Source organism: Vidua chalybeata, chromosome 20 (genome assembly GCF_026979565.1).
Source record: "Vidua chalybeata isolate OUT-0048 chromosome 20, bVidCha1 merged haplotype, whole genome shotgun sequence".
In the NCBI taxonomy this organism is placed as follows: domain Eukaryota; kingdom Metazoa; phylum Chordata; class Aves; order Passeriformes; family Viduidae; genus Vidua; species Vidua chalybeata.
Window position 1 is genome coordinate 496,089 of NC_071549.1, and position 12,801 is coordinate 508,889.

The 12,801-nt window shown below is 48.9% G+C and overlaps 1 protein-coding gene across 10 annotated transcripts in view; it reads right to left on the minus strand.

Moving 5' to 3' along the window:
- Positions 1-12,801, minus strand: part of TSPOAP1 (TSPO associated protein 1) — a 67,838-nt gene that overhangs the window by 39,520 nt on the left and 15,517 nt on the right. For 9 of the 10 annotated variants that reach the window (XM_053960945.1, XM_053960946.1, XM_053960941.1 and 6 more), the window contains exons 4-10: positions 11,713-11,889; positions 8,266-8,514; positions 3,526-3,633; positions 2,531-2,614; positions 1,840-1,929; positions 1,018-1,140; positions 522-626 (exon numbers count right to left, since the gene is read on the minus strand). In XM_053960945.1, the coding sequence (XP_053816920.1) occupies positions 522-626; positions 1,018-1,140; positions 1,840-1,929; positions 2,531-2,614; positions 3,526-3,633; positions 8,266-8,514; positions 11,713-11,889 (936 nt within the window). Of the gene's footprint in view, positions 1-521; positions 627-1,017; positions 1,141-1,839; positions 1,930-2,530; positions 2,615-3,525; positions 3,634-7,372; positions 7,657-8,265; positions 8,515-11,712; positions 11,890-12,801 lie in introns of those variants that run through there. The other variant, XM_053960947.1, reaches the window with a different exon arrangement.

Sequence of the window (12,801 nt, forward strand, 5' to 3'; positions counted from 1 at the left end):
GGGGGGGCAGCTGGTCTCTGCTCCCAGGGAGGAAGGGATACGACAAGGGGAAATGGCATCAAGCTGTGCCAGGGCAGGGTCAGGTTGAATACTGAGAAAACTTCTTCACAGTCCTTGGCACAGACTGCCCAGCGCACTGGTGAAGTCACCATCCCTGGGGCAGTTTAACAGCTGTGTAGATGTGGCTCTTGGGGACATGGGTCAGTAGTTGCCTTCCAGTGCTGGGGGAACAGATGGACTCAATCTTGGAGGGCTTTTCCAAACTTAATGATTCCAAGATTTTATGATTTAAATCACTGTACAGTCTGGAAACATCTCTGGGCTCTGGACATATAGCAGTGAGAGGTCAGAACTGACATTCACAAGCAAAGCCCTTCACTTTGCTCAGGTACCAGAGTTCACCTGGACTCAGATACTCTCAGCCTGTAAACTCACATCTACCCCCCCATGCACACCTCCAAAGGAAACAAGGTGCAGGAGTCCATTCAGAGAGGAAAACGTCCCCGTCACACACCACATACCTGCTGCAACCGCCGGACCTCCTCCTGCTTCTCCTGCAGGACTAGCAGTGCTTCCTTGTGCTCCACTTCCAACTGCTGCCTCCGCTCAGCCACATTTCTCATGTGCTGCAGGAGAGAAGGCACACACAGCTGAGTGGTGACACTACTACACACCTGCCCTGTGTTCTACCAATGGTCACAAAGCCAAACCAGGGCCTGTATTTCATGTCATCACTGCACAGAGTAAGGAATTCCCATCATGAGGCAGAGCAACATTGTCAGAGAAAACCCTCAAATCAGTGATGGCCACCTTATCTCCCACTCAAATCCCTGAAGCAGCCTTTCCAAAGCACCTGTGTCCACTTTGGAAAGCCATGTTCCAGGATCCTGCAAGAAGCAGAATTCCCAGTGGAAGCACAGAGACAAAAGAATGGTCAGAAAAGGCAAACAGACAACCTGTGCCATTCAAAGGAAGCAGTAGGTGTTCGGACAGTCCTTCAACCTTCTTCCTACTGACCTTCAGCACCTGCTCTAGATTCTCCAGCTTGGTTTGGAGTCCTTGATTCGTCTGAATTACTGAATCCCGTTCCTTAGTCACTAAAACAACCTGCAGTTTCAGGTCAGCATTCTCAGATTCAACCTGAAGAGAAAGGATTTTCAGTGAGGACAAGCAGCCATAGGTGTTCCTTGTAAAAACAACAGAGACCAGTTTATTTCTGTGCTTTCTGCTGGCAATGATACAAAAAATCAGGCACCTCCTCTGCCTCGGTTTTTCACTTAACACAAACATATGAGCATTTTTGTATCAGGCTTCAATGTGTAACAATTTATCTGCACACTGCTTCTCTCCCTAGATTCATCTCCCCTCCCCTTTTGCAAGGAGGAAGATACTGGGATAGGAACAAGCTACATAATGAAGAGATAAAAAAACAAGCACAAGGTCTATAAGCAATTTTAATCCTGCATTGCAGGATTAAACACAGAGAACAGGACAGAAAATTCAGTAGCCTGCGGAAATCATCTTTGCCTCCTTCACTTACCAGAAGGAATTTTTGGTTCCAGGGTGCACTACGGCTTGACGACTACCAGCAACGCAAGAAAGGACAAACATTTCCACTTACAGCAGTTATTAAATAAGTAGGAAGCCTTATGCATGGTGGCAAATTGACACATGGGACTGACAAATGACTTTCTAACTTTTGTGCATTAGATTTGTCCAGAGAAGAAGCTAGGAACAGAAGCCCAGATCAGAACACGACCATTACTGAGCTGGAAACTTAAGAACAGCAGAGTTTTGCAGAAGTCAATGCTGCCAACCTGACAAAGACACTGCTTTTACCTGGCCTGCCCACCCAGCCTTCTCATTCAGCTGCAAGTTCTCTTCAGCCAGTCGTGCATTTTCACTCTGCACCTCCTGCAGCTGGATCTCCTGTCCAGAAAGAACAGGAATTACACCAAGGCCCTCTGACTCCCCCAGATTATCCTGCAGAACAACTCCATTACTCCTGTTTCCTGATGGTGCAGGATGCTGGTGGGATGCTGCTTGAGGTCTGGGAAACAACAGGGAGCAGCACTGCTCAAACAGAACCCAGGACCCGACTATGGGGTTGGACCTGGATGACCTTTAAGGTCTCTTCCAACCCAAACCAGTCTTTGATCTCTTGAGCAAAGCAAAGCAGAAACAGAAGGGAGAAATCCAGATGTTATGCTATGAGCTGCAAAAGTACCCTGGAATTAAATAGGATTTCAGTCAACAAAAAGCACAAGAAAAGACAGTGGGATGGTGTTATTACCATTTCAATACCTGTCTGGAGTGCCTGTGAAAATGGTTAAGTATCTCCCCAAATTAGCAAAAGCCATAGAATTTCATTCAATGAACAATCCCAGCCTTAAGGGCTGGAGCCCCAAAAACTGCTCAAATGAACAGAAACACTGATGATTCCTTATTAAGATGAACTGAATCCAAGAGAGGCACACAACAACTTAGCTCCTCCCATTATGCTCATAAAATAGGCAACAAGAACACTTACTAGTTCTTTGCATCTTTTATGCTTTTTCCTCACTTCATGCTCAAGGTTTTCACATTTTTTGCGCTTTTTCTTGAGTTCAACTTCCTGCACAAAACAAGCAGAAGTAGATCAGGAAGCCCACACTCTAGCAATGCATATGAAATTCAAGCCCAGCCCCTCAGACCTAGTGCTGCATTAGTTATTTTTATTTTCTTATGAAAATCTTTTTGTGACAAAGTTAAACAATGCAGAAACCTAGGGAGATTTTTCTGAAAGTTAGGAAAATAAAAAAAACCAAACCAAACAAAAAAAAAAAAAAAAAAAAAAAAAAAAAACCAAACAAACAAAAAAAAAACCAACAACAAAAAAAAACACAAACAAAAAAACCCCACCAAACTATTCCTCTCTTCCCCGAGCCTTACGTCTGGAAATAATTCTGCTCCCACATGCATGGACTGCTCCTATTTATACAGAACTGTTGAGAGGATAAGGTGTGGGGGACAAAACAACAGATTTTCTGTATAAAATTTTCATCTTTAAACACCAGCTGTGCTATTTTAGCTCCTACTCAAATTCCAGTGACACCTAACAGAGCACAGACATCCTCTTGATCTGCAAATACTACCCCTCAGATTGACAGGAGCTGCTAAACCTCCCTGTGCACTGTCCTAATTGCTGGAATAATTCACAAGGGACACATTCCTCATCCACATCTGTCCCCAGTTCAAATAAGTCTAAACCAAACACAGCACAGAAACCTACTGGCATGTTTCCATCTCATCTGAGTGTGACATATTCCCCTGCCAGCCCAGCACCTGGACCTGCCACCCAGCAACACTCTACATGCAGAATGCCTGTGTTTTTCTACCAATTCCTCAAGCTTCCCACTTTTGCAGGGCAGCTGCACCTAAAAAGATTTCAGTCCCCAAAATCTCTGCCTGGCCTGCACATATTAAACCCCCAATAAAAATAAGAAAGTAGCACACTCCTTCCCCCAAACCAGGTTCACAACTCACCAGCTGCTGTATCTGTTTGCTGCTCTCCTGGTTTGTTACTGCATTTTTGGGAGGAAAATTTTCATGTCCTTCAGAGGCAGGTCCCAGTGGTTGCACACCTGGTTCCACCTGAAAGCAAAAGAGATGCCAGAGAGCTCAGGGACATCCTGAGACTATAGAGCACACTAAGGGAAGAGGGACTTTCCTGGCAGTACCACCCAGGAGAGCAGTGCTCCACAGGAACTCCTGATCTCTGAGCTGCACCACTTGACATGGAGAAAGCTGGATATCTCACCAAGGATCTCTGTGCTGGCAATCTCCTGGAGCCCACTGCCAACCAGCCCAGCTGGACTGAAGCATCTCCGAGGAACAGTGGGCTCCTGGAAGCTCTCAGATCCAAGCTCCCATTTGTGCCTCACCTAATGACCCAATGAGAGGCAGCAGCAACACCTTTCATGGCCTTCCCCAAAGCAACACAGAGAGGAGAAGGGAGAACACAGCCCACAAAGGGCAGAAATAAGTGAAGATGTCAGAATCTAAGGGCAGGCAAGCAAACATTACCAACAAATGCAGCATCCCACTTCTGCTGGTAGCTGGGAAGGGCTAAAACGGCAGCAGTGCCATGGCTTTTGTGCACCACCAAACCAGATGAAAGGAGACACTTTCTATACACATCTGTACACAAGTTTCTAACAAAATGCCTTTTCATCTGGGTCACAGAGAAACACACATTAATCCTCTGAATTTCTGCTCTAATACTTGACTTGCATTGTCTGCCCAGAATAGCCCTGACTGCAGGGCAAGGACTGAGACACACAGAAGAAAAAGGGTCTTGATAAGGTTTTAAACATTAACTGTGAAGTTATTTTTGATAAACAGATTTTAGGGCCAGATCTTTAAGATCATCAAAGTAAACCTGTACTGAGAGGAAGCAGCAGGACTTTATGAATCCATCTCAGCCTTAGCCTTCAGCTGACCTCTCCTCACACATGGGGTTCCTCATTTCACTCTGAACACCTTCAGTGCTGAGGGATCCATGGGATGAGCTCTGAGCTCCCTGTACAGCCAGCCATTAGGGCAGTGCCTAAGCACTATACTTATGATGTGATTTTTAATCTATTTTTGGCTTGAAAAACATAGGTTTTATCTACATCTATATTCATGGCTCTTATGCTGAAAGCCTGAGAGCTCCAAGAGCTCACACTCGAGCTCAGGCTACCAAGGATTTCTCATTTTTTGCTTAAAAACAAACAAACAAACAAACAAACCAAACAAAAAAAAAAAAAAAACACCCAAAAAAAACCAACCCTGAAATCACATGAACCTTGCTCCCTATCATCCATGGAATAAGGTTCACTGCAGAGTCCAACATCTCTGCATCAGACTCGATGCTCAGAGTCTGAGCATCGACCAGCACGTGGAAATCTTGGGATTCTCCACCCAACCCATGGCACCTCAAGGGCCACAGTGCTTGGAAGCTTTCAGGTGTGCTGTGAGACCCATATTTAACTGTGGAATAGCCCTGTGGAAATGTTTCTGAGACATTTTTGCTTTTCAATCACCTTTCTCATACTAAGTACCAAACTGGTATTTCAGAGAATCCCAGAATCACTGAGTTTGGAAAAGACCTCCAAGCCCATGCATTCCAAGCTGTGCCAAATCCCCACCTTGTCCCCAGCCCAGAGCACCAAGTGCCACATCCAGGACTTCCTTGGACTTCTCCAAGGATGGGGACTCTAAACCTCCCCAGGCAGGCCTGCCAAGGCCTGAGCACTCTTTCCAGGGAGAAATTCCTGCTGATGTCCACCCTGAGCCTGCCCTGGCCCAGCCTGAGGCTGTTCCCTCTCCTCCTGTCCCTGTTCCCTGGGAGCAGAGCTCAACCCCCCCGGCTGTCCCCTCCTGTCAGGAGTTGTGCAGAGCCACAAGGTCCCCCCTGAGCCTCCTTTTCTCCAGGCTGAGCCCCTTTCCAGCTGCCTCAGCTGCTCCTGGGACTCCAGCCTGGGGTACTCCATATCACAGGGTTCAGCCAAGGGACTGGCATCAGCCTCCTCCCTTCACCAGTGCTGTCAGATTCAGCCTTGCTGACTTATTTGTCAGCCAGAAAATCTTCTGGCAGTGAGGACAGACTCTCCTGAGTCAGAGAAACAAAGCACATGCACAAGAAAAGCCATCTTGTCTGATAAAACCTGCAGGATCAGGTGGAAATCAAGGTATGGAAGAGTCATTCAAGGAAGGTAAGGGCAAGGCAGAGGGAAAAAAACATCTGTGCATCCCTCTTCATCACAGCATAATTTAGTGGGGGGGGGGGGGGAATGGGGGCTAAATCTCAAACTATGAAGAACAAAGCTGAGAACCTCTCTGAAACGGAACTGTCTATAAGAACTGTGGAAGCCAAGAAAATAAAGAGTAACAAGCCACCAAGATTATGTAGTATTCACCTCAGGGTTTAAAACCTCCTTTGGCATGAACTGAATCCCTCAGTTCAGAGGAACTGAATCAATCTGTGCAGCAAGTCGCTTCTCCAACACTGCCTTAACACAAAATACCTGGAAGATGGCAAATGCCATGCTTCAAGACTATTCCAGAGTTTTAAGCATATTCCAGCAGACATCCGTAGAAAGACAGACCAGTACATTTGATGCCATTTCTGGGCAAACTGGCACAAACCGCATAGAACGCAAATACTTTAAAAAACCCAAACAAACTTGTATTACAGCAAGGGGAAACGTATTCATGGATGTATAAAGAGGTTTTTTTTAAGATGTCAGCAAGTAAGTGGGTGAGGGAGTCCCAGTAGGAACCCACTTGGGCACTCAGAAGACATTCAGCTGCTGTCCTTTAACAGGTGTCTGCAGACACTGAGCCACCACAGGGTGAGGGGAGAGTCTAAATATTCAGTAAAAATGAGAGGGCTGAATAAGAGGGAGCAGAATTATGCTCTGCAAGTACTGATGCAGCAGAGACAGTGATGAGGGCCCCGTGACACTGAGTGATTGCAGAAACTAATGATGGTTTAATAAAGAGTGCTTAGACAAAAATGTAAAGAGATCTTCTGGGAAAGGGAGAGAAAACTTCATTATGCTGTGATATAAATCAATGCCACAGCGTCCAGGATGCTGCTGCACGCTGCTTCCCCAACACAAAACCGAGAGAAAAAACACACAAAGGAGGGAGACAAAGATAATGAACACTGCATAATGGAAGAGGCTGGAAAGAAGAAGAAAAGAAAAAACACAAAAAAACCCACAAAAAACCCCAAACCAAACAAAAAAAAAAAAAACACAAAAAACAAAAAAAAACCAAAAGCAAACCCCAAGAACAAAACAAAACAAAATAAAAAAAAAAAAAAAAAAAAAAAAAAAAAAACCAAAACCAAAAAACCACAAAAACGGCTGAAGGAGAGCGGTTTATAAACCCAGGAGTGACTTGGAGGAGACGGACAAGGAATTAATATTCAATGCATCTGCTGTAAGAGCCGGGGGGCAATAAACGGGAGCAGCTGGCGGGAAGGTGGGGGGGAAGATGCGCAGCCCAATCTCCCACCGGGGGATGTGGGATTGTATCACACTGAAAACACGGGAGGAAAGCGGCAGAGCCCCTGGGAGCCACATCCTCAGGAGCCCGCGGCTCGGACAACCCTGACCCGCCGCCCCGGGGGCCGCGGGGCACAGCGGCACCCGCGGAGGGCCCGGCCCCGCGGAGGGCCCGGCCTGACCGGCCGTGCTCGGCCGAGCGGCTCCCCGGCGGGGCCTGGGAGCCGCCCGGCGCAGCCCGGCCTTACCTGGCGGCGGCGGCGCAGCCCCGGCCGAGGCCCCGCGGCACCCCCGTCCCAGCGCAGCAGCCCCGCTGGGCCCCGGCCCGGCCTTACCTGGCGGCTGCGCGGCCGCGGCGGGGGCGGCGCCCTGAGGCGGCCCCGGATCTGCCGGGCTGAACCACTGCGGGCGGAGGGGCCGGCGGGGCTCCAGGCGCGGCCCTTTGCTGTGGTGACACCCCCTGGAGCCGCCTCCGGCTGGGGGGGCCCCGACGCTGGACCAAGGCCGGAGGAGGCCCCGGAGCTGCACCAGGGCTGGAAGCACCTCTGCTTTGGAGCCAGGCTGGGAGAGTTGGGGGTGTTCACTTGGAGAAGGCTCCAGGGAGAGCTCAGAGCCACGTCTAGGGCCTAAAGGGGCTCCAGGAGAGCTGGAAAGGGACTGGGGATAAGGGATGGAGAGATGGGACACAGAGAATGACTTCCCGCTGCCAGACGGCAGGGATATTGGGGAGGAATTCCCACCTGGGAGGGTTGGGAGGCCTTGGCACAGGTTGCCCAGAGAAGCTTTGGCTGCCCCATCCCAGAAAGCGGCGACGGCCAGGGCTTAGAGCAACCTGGGATAGTGGAAGGTGTCCCTGCCTGTGGCAGGGGGTGGAACGAGATGCACTCTTAAGATCCCTCCAATCCAAACCATTCCATGATTGTATAAAGAAACACTACCTGCTTTCCTGGGTGGGAAAACACAGCACGGGAGCCCTGTGCTAGGGAAAACGAGCAGGACTGAGCTCCTGGTACGGCTTAGTGTCCCTGTCCTGGTGTGGTCTGCCAGCAGCATCCACGTCCCTCCTTACCCTGCGACCTGGTGCTGGAATGCGTCCCTTTGGAAACCAGCACTGCACCTATTTGCAGTGGATGTGAATTCACCTTCTCCAAGTGAAGTTCCCTAAGAACAGCAATTAACTGAGTAATTAAATAGGCAAACTTTCCGATTGCTGACCCACTTGTCTCACCTCCCTGCGAGCTCTCTCTCCGAGCGCTGGGTCTCCCAAGGCCTCCTTTGGTCGAGATGCGCCTTTGAGGCAGGAATTGGTTGGTCCTGGACGTGCGGCAGCACTGGGCATGGCACTGCTCATTTTGGAGGAACGCAGACACTCCTTGAAATTCTTGAGCGCGATCTGCCTCTGGAGCCGCAGCACCTCTCGCTGGGATTCCCGCAGCAGGCGGTCGAACTCAATGACATTCAGGCAGCGAGGGTCATCCTATGGGAAACCAGCCATGGCACCATGGCACTGACAAGCTCCAAAAGGTAGGACATCTCACATTTAACATGCAAACTCCAGAAGAGGAGAGTCTGAGAAAACGCAGGTAGTGTGGCACACACATGTGATTGATTCCTATGTCTCCAAAGCCTCAAAACTCACTTTACATACTTTATGCAAAAACATTATTCCTTATGAAGATAAAGCCCAGCCTGTAATGCTCCTGCAGCTCTCTCAGCATGACCTGCAGGGCTTTTCCAAGCATGGGCCATATCGTCACATGCCAGCAGGGAGCGTGGCAGGATAATGTCATTTCACAGCCCAGCCAAACCAGAGCTCTCGCTGCTTTCTTTACTCCTTGGTGTGGGTGCTAGCAAGCACTTGGCTTTGAGAGGTTGCAGGAATGAAGAACATCTGGGATTTGGTCAGTTCTTTCTCAGGATAATACTTGGTTTCCTAACTTTCTTGATTTCTCTCCTCTCAAGACAGTATGTATGATGGACACCTATCTATAGCACAAGGGTGTCGCTCCCATCCACTCATGACCCAAACACAGCAGCTTTTGAAGGAAACCAGCACAATCTGAGATTCACAAAACTGAGGAGAATATGTCACCAGCTTGTTTGATTCTTCAACGGTTTCCAGATTTCAGGAAGCTGAAGAAACCTGCATGTCCATAAGTACAAAATCAGGTTCTGAAAACCTGTCTTTAAAAATCTGCTGCTGGAGGAGGCATTCCCCTGGAAAGCTCCTAAGCCAGAGAATTCAAGACATAACTGGTATCCAGGACAAGTTTAATCTGCTTCCCCGTTTGCCTCTTCTCTGCCCTAAAAATAGTGAGTGCTTTATAAATACAATTTGTGGAGAGAACCATGGTTACTCTCACACTGCAAGGGGGAAACTGAGGCAACATTAATGGGAACTGATTATAGATTCAAGAAGTGAGCAGCTGGGCCCCCTCTCTGCCAGACCCATGTTCAGGCTATCAGGGTAGTAGTTCTTTAAACAAAACTGGCTGGGGCTATGTATAAAATCTCCCTTCCCCCACCACAAAAAGGCTGCTATTCCCAACAGACAGCCTCTGAAGCCTGGGGGAATAAAGGAGTAGAAAAAATCTGAGTCCTCCCCTCAGTTTCTATTATACCGATCCACTGCAGCTGTTCCCCCCAGTCCTCCACTTCCAAGAATCCATGCTGCAAGAAATTGCAGCCTGGATTTAGCTGGAACCGGGGTTTGGTTGGAAGCAGATCACTGGAGTATGATCTCAGGAAATTATTTTATTCCATCCTGAGAGCCCTGGCTTTGCAAAACAAGGCCAATGCATTTGCAACCCAGGGTGCAGGTTATGAGTCCTGCTACGGCCAGGGAACTGAGTGGATCCACTTCATAGTTACGAAAAATTTCTACTGATTTAAATACCCAAGATTAAAATTGATTTGATTACAAACTCTAAGTGTGCACATCATATCTCTGCATAAAACACCCTACATTGGCATAATGCATTTTGCATGCTGCAGACAGATTAGGGGAATTTGGAATTTTAAGTAGCTGGAAATTAAAATTTAATGAGTGGTTTGCTTGGAAGAGAAATGGGAAAAAACAAGATCAGACAGAATGATCTATATTGCTCTCTTTTCTGTGGATTCCTTGCTCAGGCATCAATGTCCCAGTTGCTGGTGCCATAGACAGTGTCACTAGGGACAGAGTGGTCACCCAGGTCAGCCTAGAAAGGAAGTGACTGAATTTGTCGGCCCTGGGGGTTGCACCCATGTGCTTTTTTTCTTGGCCAGGAATGAATCTTGCTCACCCACTTCTGTCACATTCCTTTGCAATCTGTCATATATGTCCCTAGCAGGTTCAGGTTGCCCAGCACACTCTGCTAAGAAAATCAGAGTGCTTTGGAAAGGGTCTGTTCCCCTTTCTGTGGGGGCTTGAGGTGAGAAATCAAAGGAATGGGAAGGAAACTTCTTGCTGACACTGTAGAGCACGGAAAGACCTGGATATGTTTGTCCTTTGGTTTAATGCCAGGAAAGATCAATGGGGCAGCTCTGTACAAACACCAAATACACCCCATTGCTCTAATCCTGACTAGATGTACATTAGGGAAAGACTGAGAATCCACCTTCAAACCTGTAGTCAAACTGAATATGTGGGGAGGTCAGGGACAAAAATAAAGCTATTTTCAGTGAGGAAGTATTTGTCACCTAAATACCATGTAAGTAGGACAGGTAGAAGTGCAAGTGTTCAGCTCAGCTGGGGGCAGGGAGGTAGGGTGTCACTTGACCACATTTGCATTAGCAAAACAGGGAAACCAGCATAGGCCCAAGTGTTACTGAGATCCTTTGGAAATTTCAACTGACCTAAACTGCAAGCATCCAGTCTGGGAATCAAAGATGCAACTTAGATGCCCAGAACAGGCTACTTTAGTCACCTTGAGTGGGAACAATCTCACCCAGCCCCAGCTGTCTGCAGAGGCTCCTTTCAGAACCATCACTGGGAAGAGCTTTGCAGGAGCGACACATCTGACCAGTCCTAGATCTCGGGATGAGCTGAATTACCACTTTATCCCACCATTTATATTGGCATGGCCTGTGCTGGTACTGAGGGGAATGCAGACCACCAGCCCAGGAGCAGACACCAGCACTGTGGATGGTTTCATGAATGCCCAGCCCTGCCTGGGGATTTGTAGCCTTCATTATAAACATGTCAGGAGGTACTGAGTTATCCCCAGTCTCATGGTGGCTGTTACTCCTCAGAAAGCTGCAGCTCGAAGCTTGGGATCTAGACTGTTTTTTGGAAACGTGCTGGTTGGCTTCTCAAAGAAATGCGTTAAAAGGAGGCCCTGCTTCTACATCTTGCTTGCAGCTCAGCCCTTTGAAAAGTTACCCTGTGTCTGTGGCTTCTCGGGGGTTCCCAGGGAAGGAGTTTTAATCACTGCTGGAAATGGCAGCTCAGATCCATGAGCTGATGGAGGGACAAGCAGGGTGTCCCCCAACACACTCTTCTGGAGAGATATGGACAGTCTCTGCCACACACTCCCCCAAGTGTCCCCACTCAGCTCACACACAAAATCGCCTCCCCTGTTTTCAGCCTCCACTTGAGACTAATTCCCCTCACACCACTTCCCAGAGCCTGGTTTCCATCACTGCTGTTGTGCTTGTTCCCAGCCCCGGAGTGATGTCCCACAAAGTGTCTCACCTTCCCTGCCAGGAGTTTAGCCTGCAGTTCCCGGCATTCCTGCTGCAGAGCTTCAATCTGCTTGTCTTTTGCCAGGAGAGCACTGGCCTGCTCTGTCAGGTCCTTGGCACGCTGGCGGGCAAATGCTTTTTTGCACAGTTCCAGGCTGGAGCCCTTCAGAGGCATCGGAGCAGTTACCTACACCAGAGAGCAGTGAGGTGTGCTCGTGTGTGAGAACCACCACCTCATCACCCCTTGGTGTTCCACAACCACCACCCCGTGACCCTTTGGTATTCCTTAACCACCACCTCATCAACCAGCACAGGGAGCACTGTCAAAACATGCAGCCTGGCCCCAAAAGACAGGCAAAGAGACAGAGGAGCAGGACAGACCTATGGAAAAGTAGGAGAGGAAAGGCTGGATGGAAAAGTGGCTCAAAGAATAGGTGGGAAGGACAAGGTACTCAATAGGTACAGCCAGCGTGGGGGCTGCAGGCAGGGCAGAAGTGGGGAGGAGAAGGAGAGAAAAACTGGATGAGGTAAAAAAGACAAGAGAAGACAGCAGAGAAGAGGGGAGAATGGCAGGAAAGATGAGCATGGCATCAAATATAGCCATGGGTTTCTAGTAGGAAAGGGCTTCTGCATGGATGGGCAGAAGATAGAGGGAAAAGCAGAGGCTAAGAAGAGCCCAGCCAGGGCCAGTGCAGCCAGGGAGGACTGGGAGAAAAGCGGGACTGGAGGAAAAGTAGTTCAGGTTCACATGCTCCCTGGGAGGGAGGAAAGCATAAGGTGGGGATGGCAGTGTGCTTAGGGGGAGTGGGGCAGGCAGGGACAGGCAGATGGCTGAGTATAGGCTCTGCCCAGACAGGAGATGAGGCTGCCTGGCACAGTGTCCCTGGGATGTCCGCATCCCTGGACCTGACTCTCCCACTGGGTACCAGCACTACAGACTTGGATGAAGGGGCAGCTCAAACCCTCTGTTCATTCCAGCCCTATGGGCAGTGAGGATACATCCAGTCCCTGGGTTTATCCAACCCTGCCTCTCTCTGCCCAGCTACTTTCATCTGCACAAAGCCTGACAATCGGGGAAGGGGATCTTCTGCTGCTACAT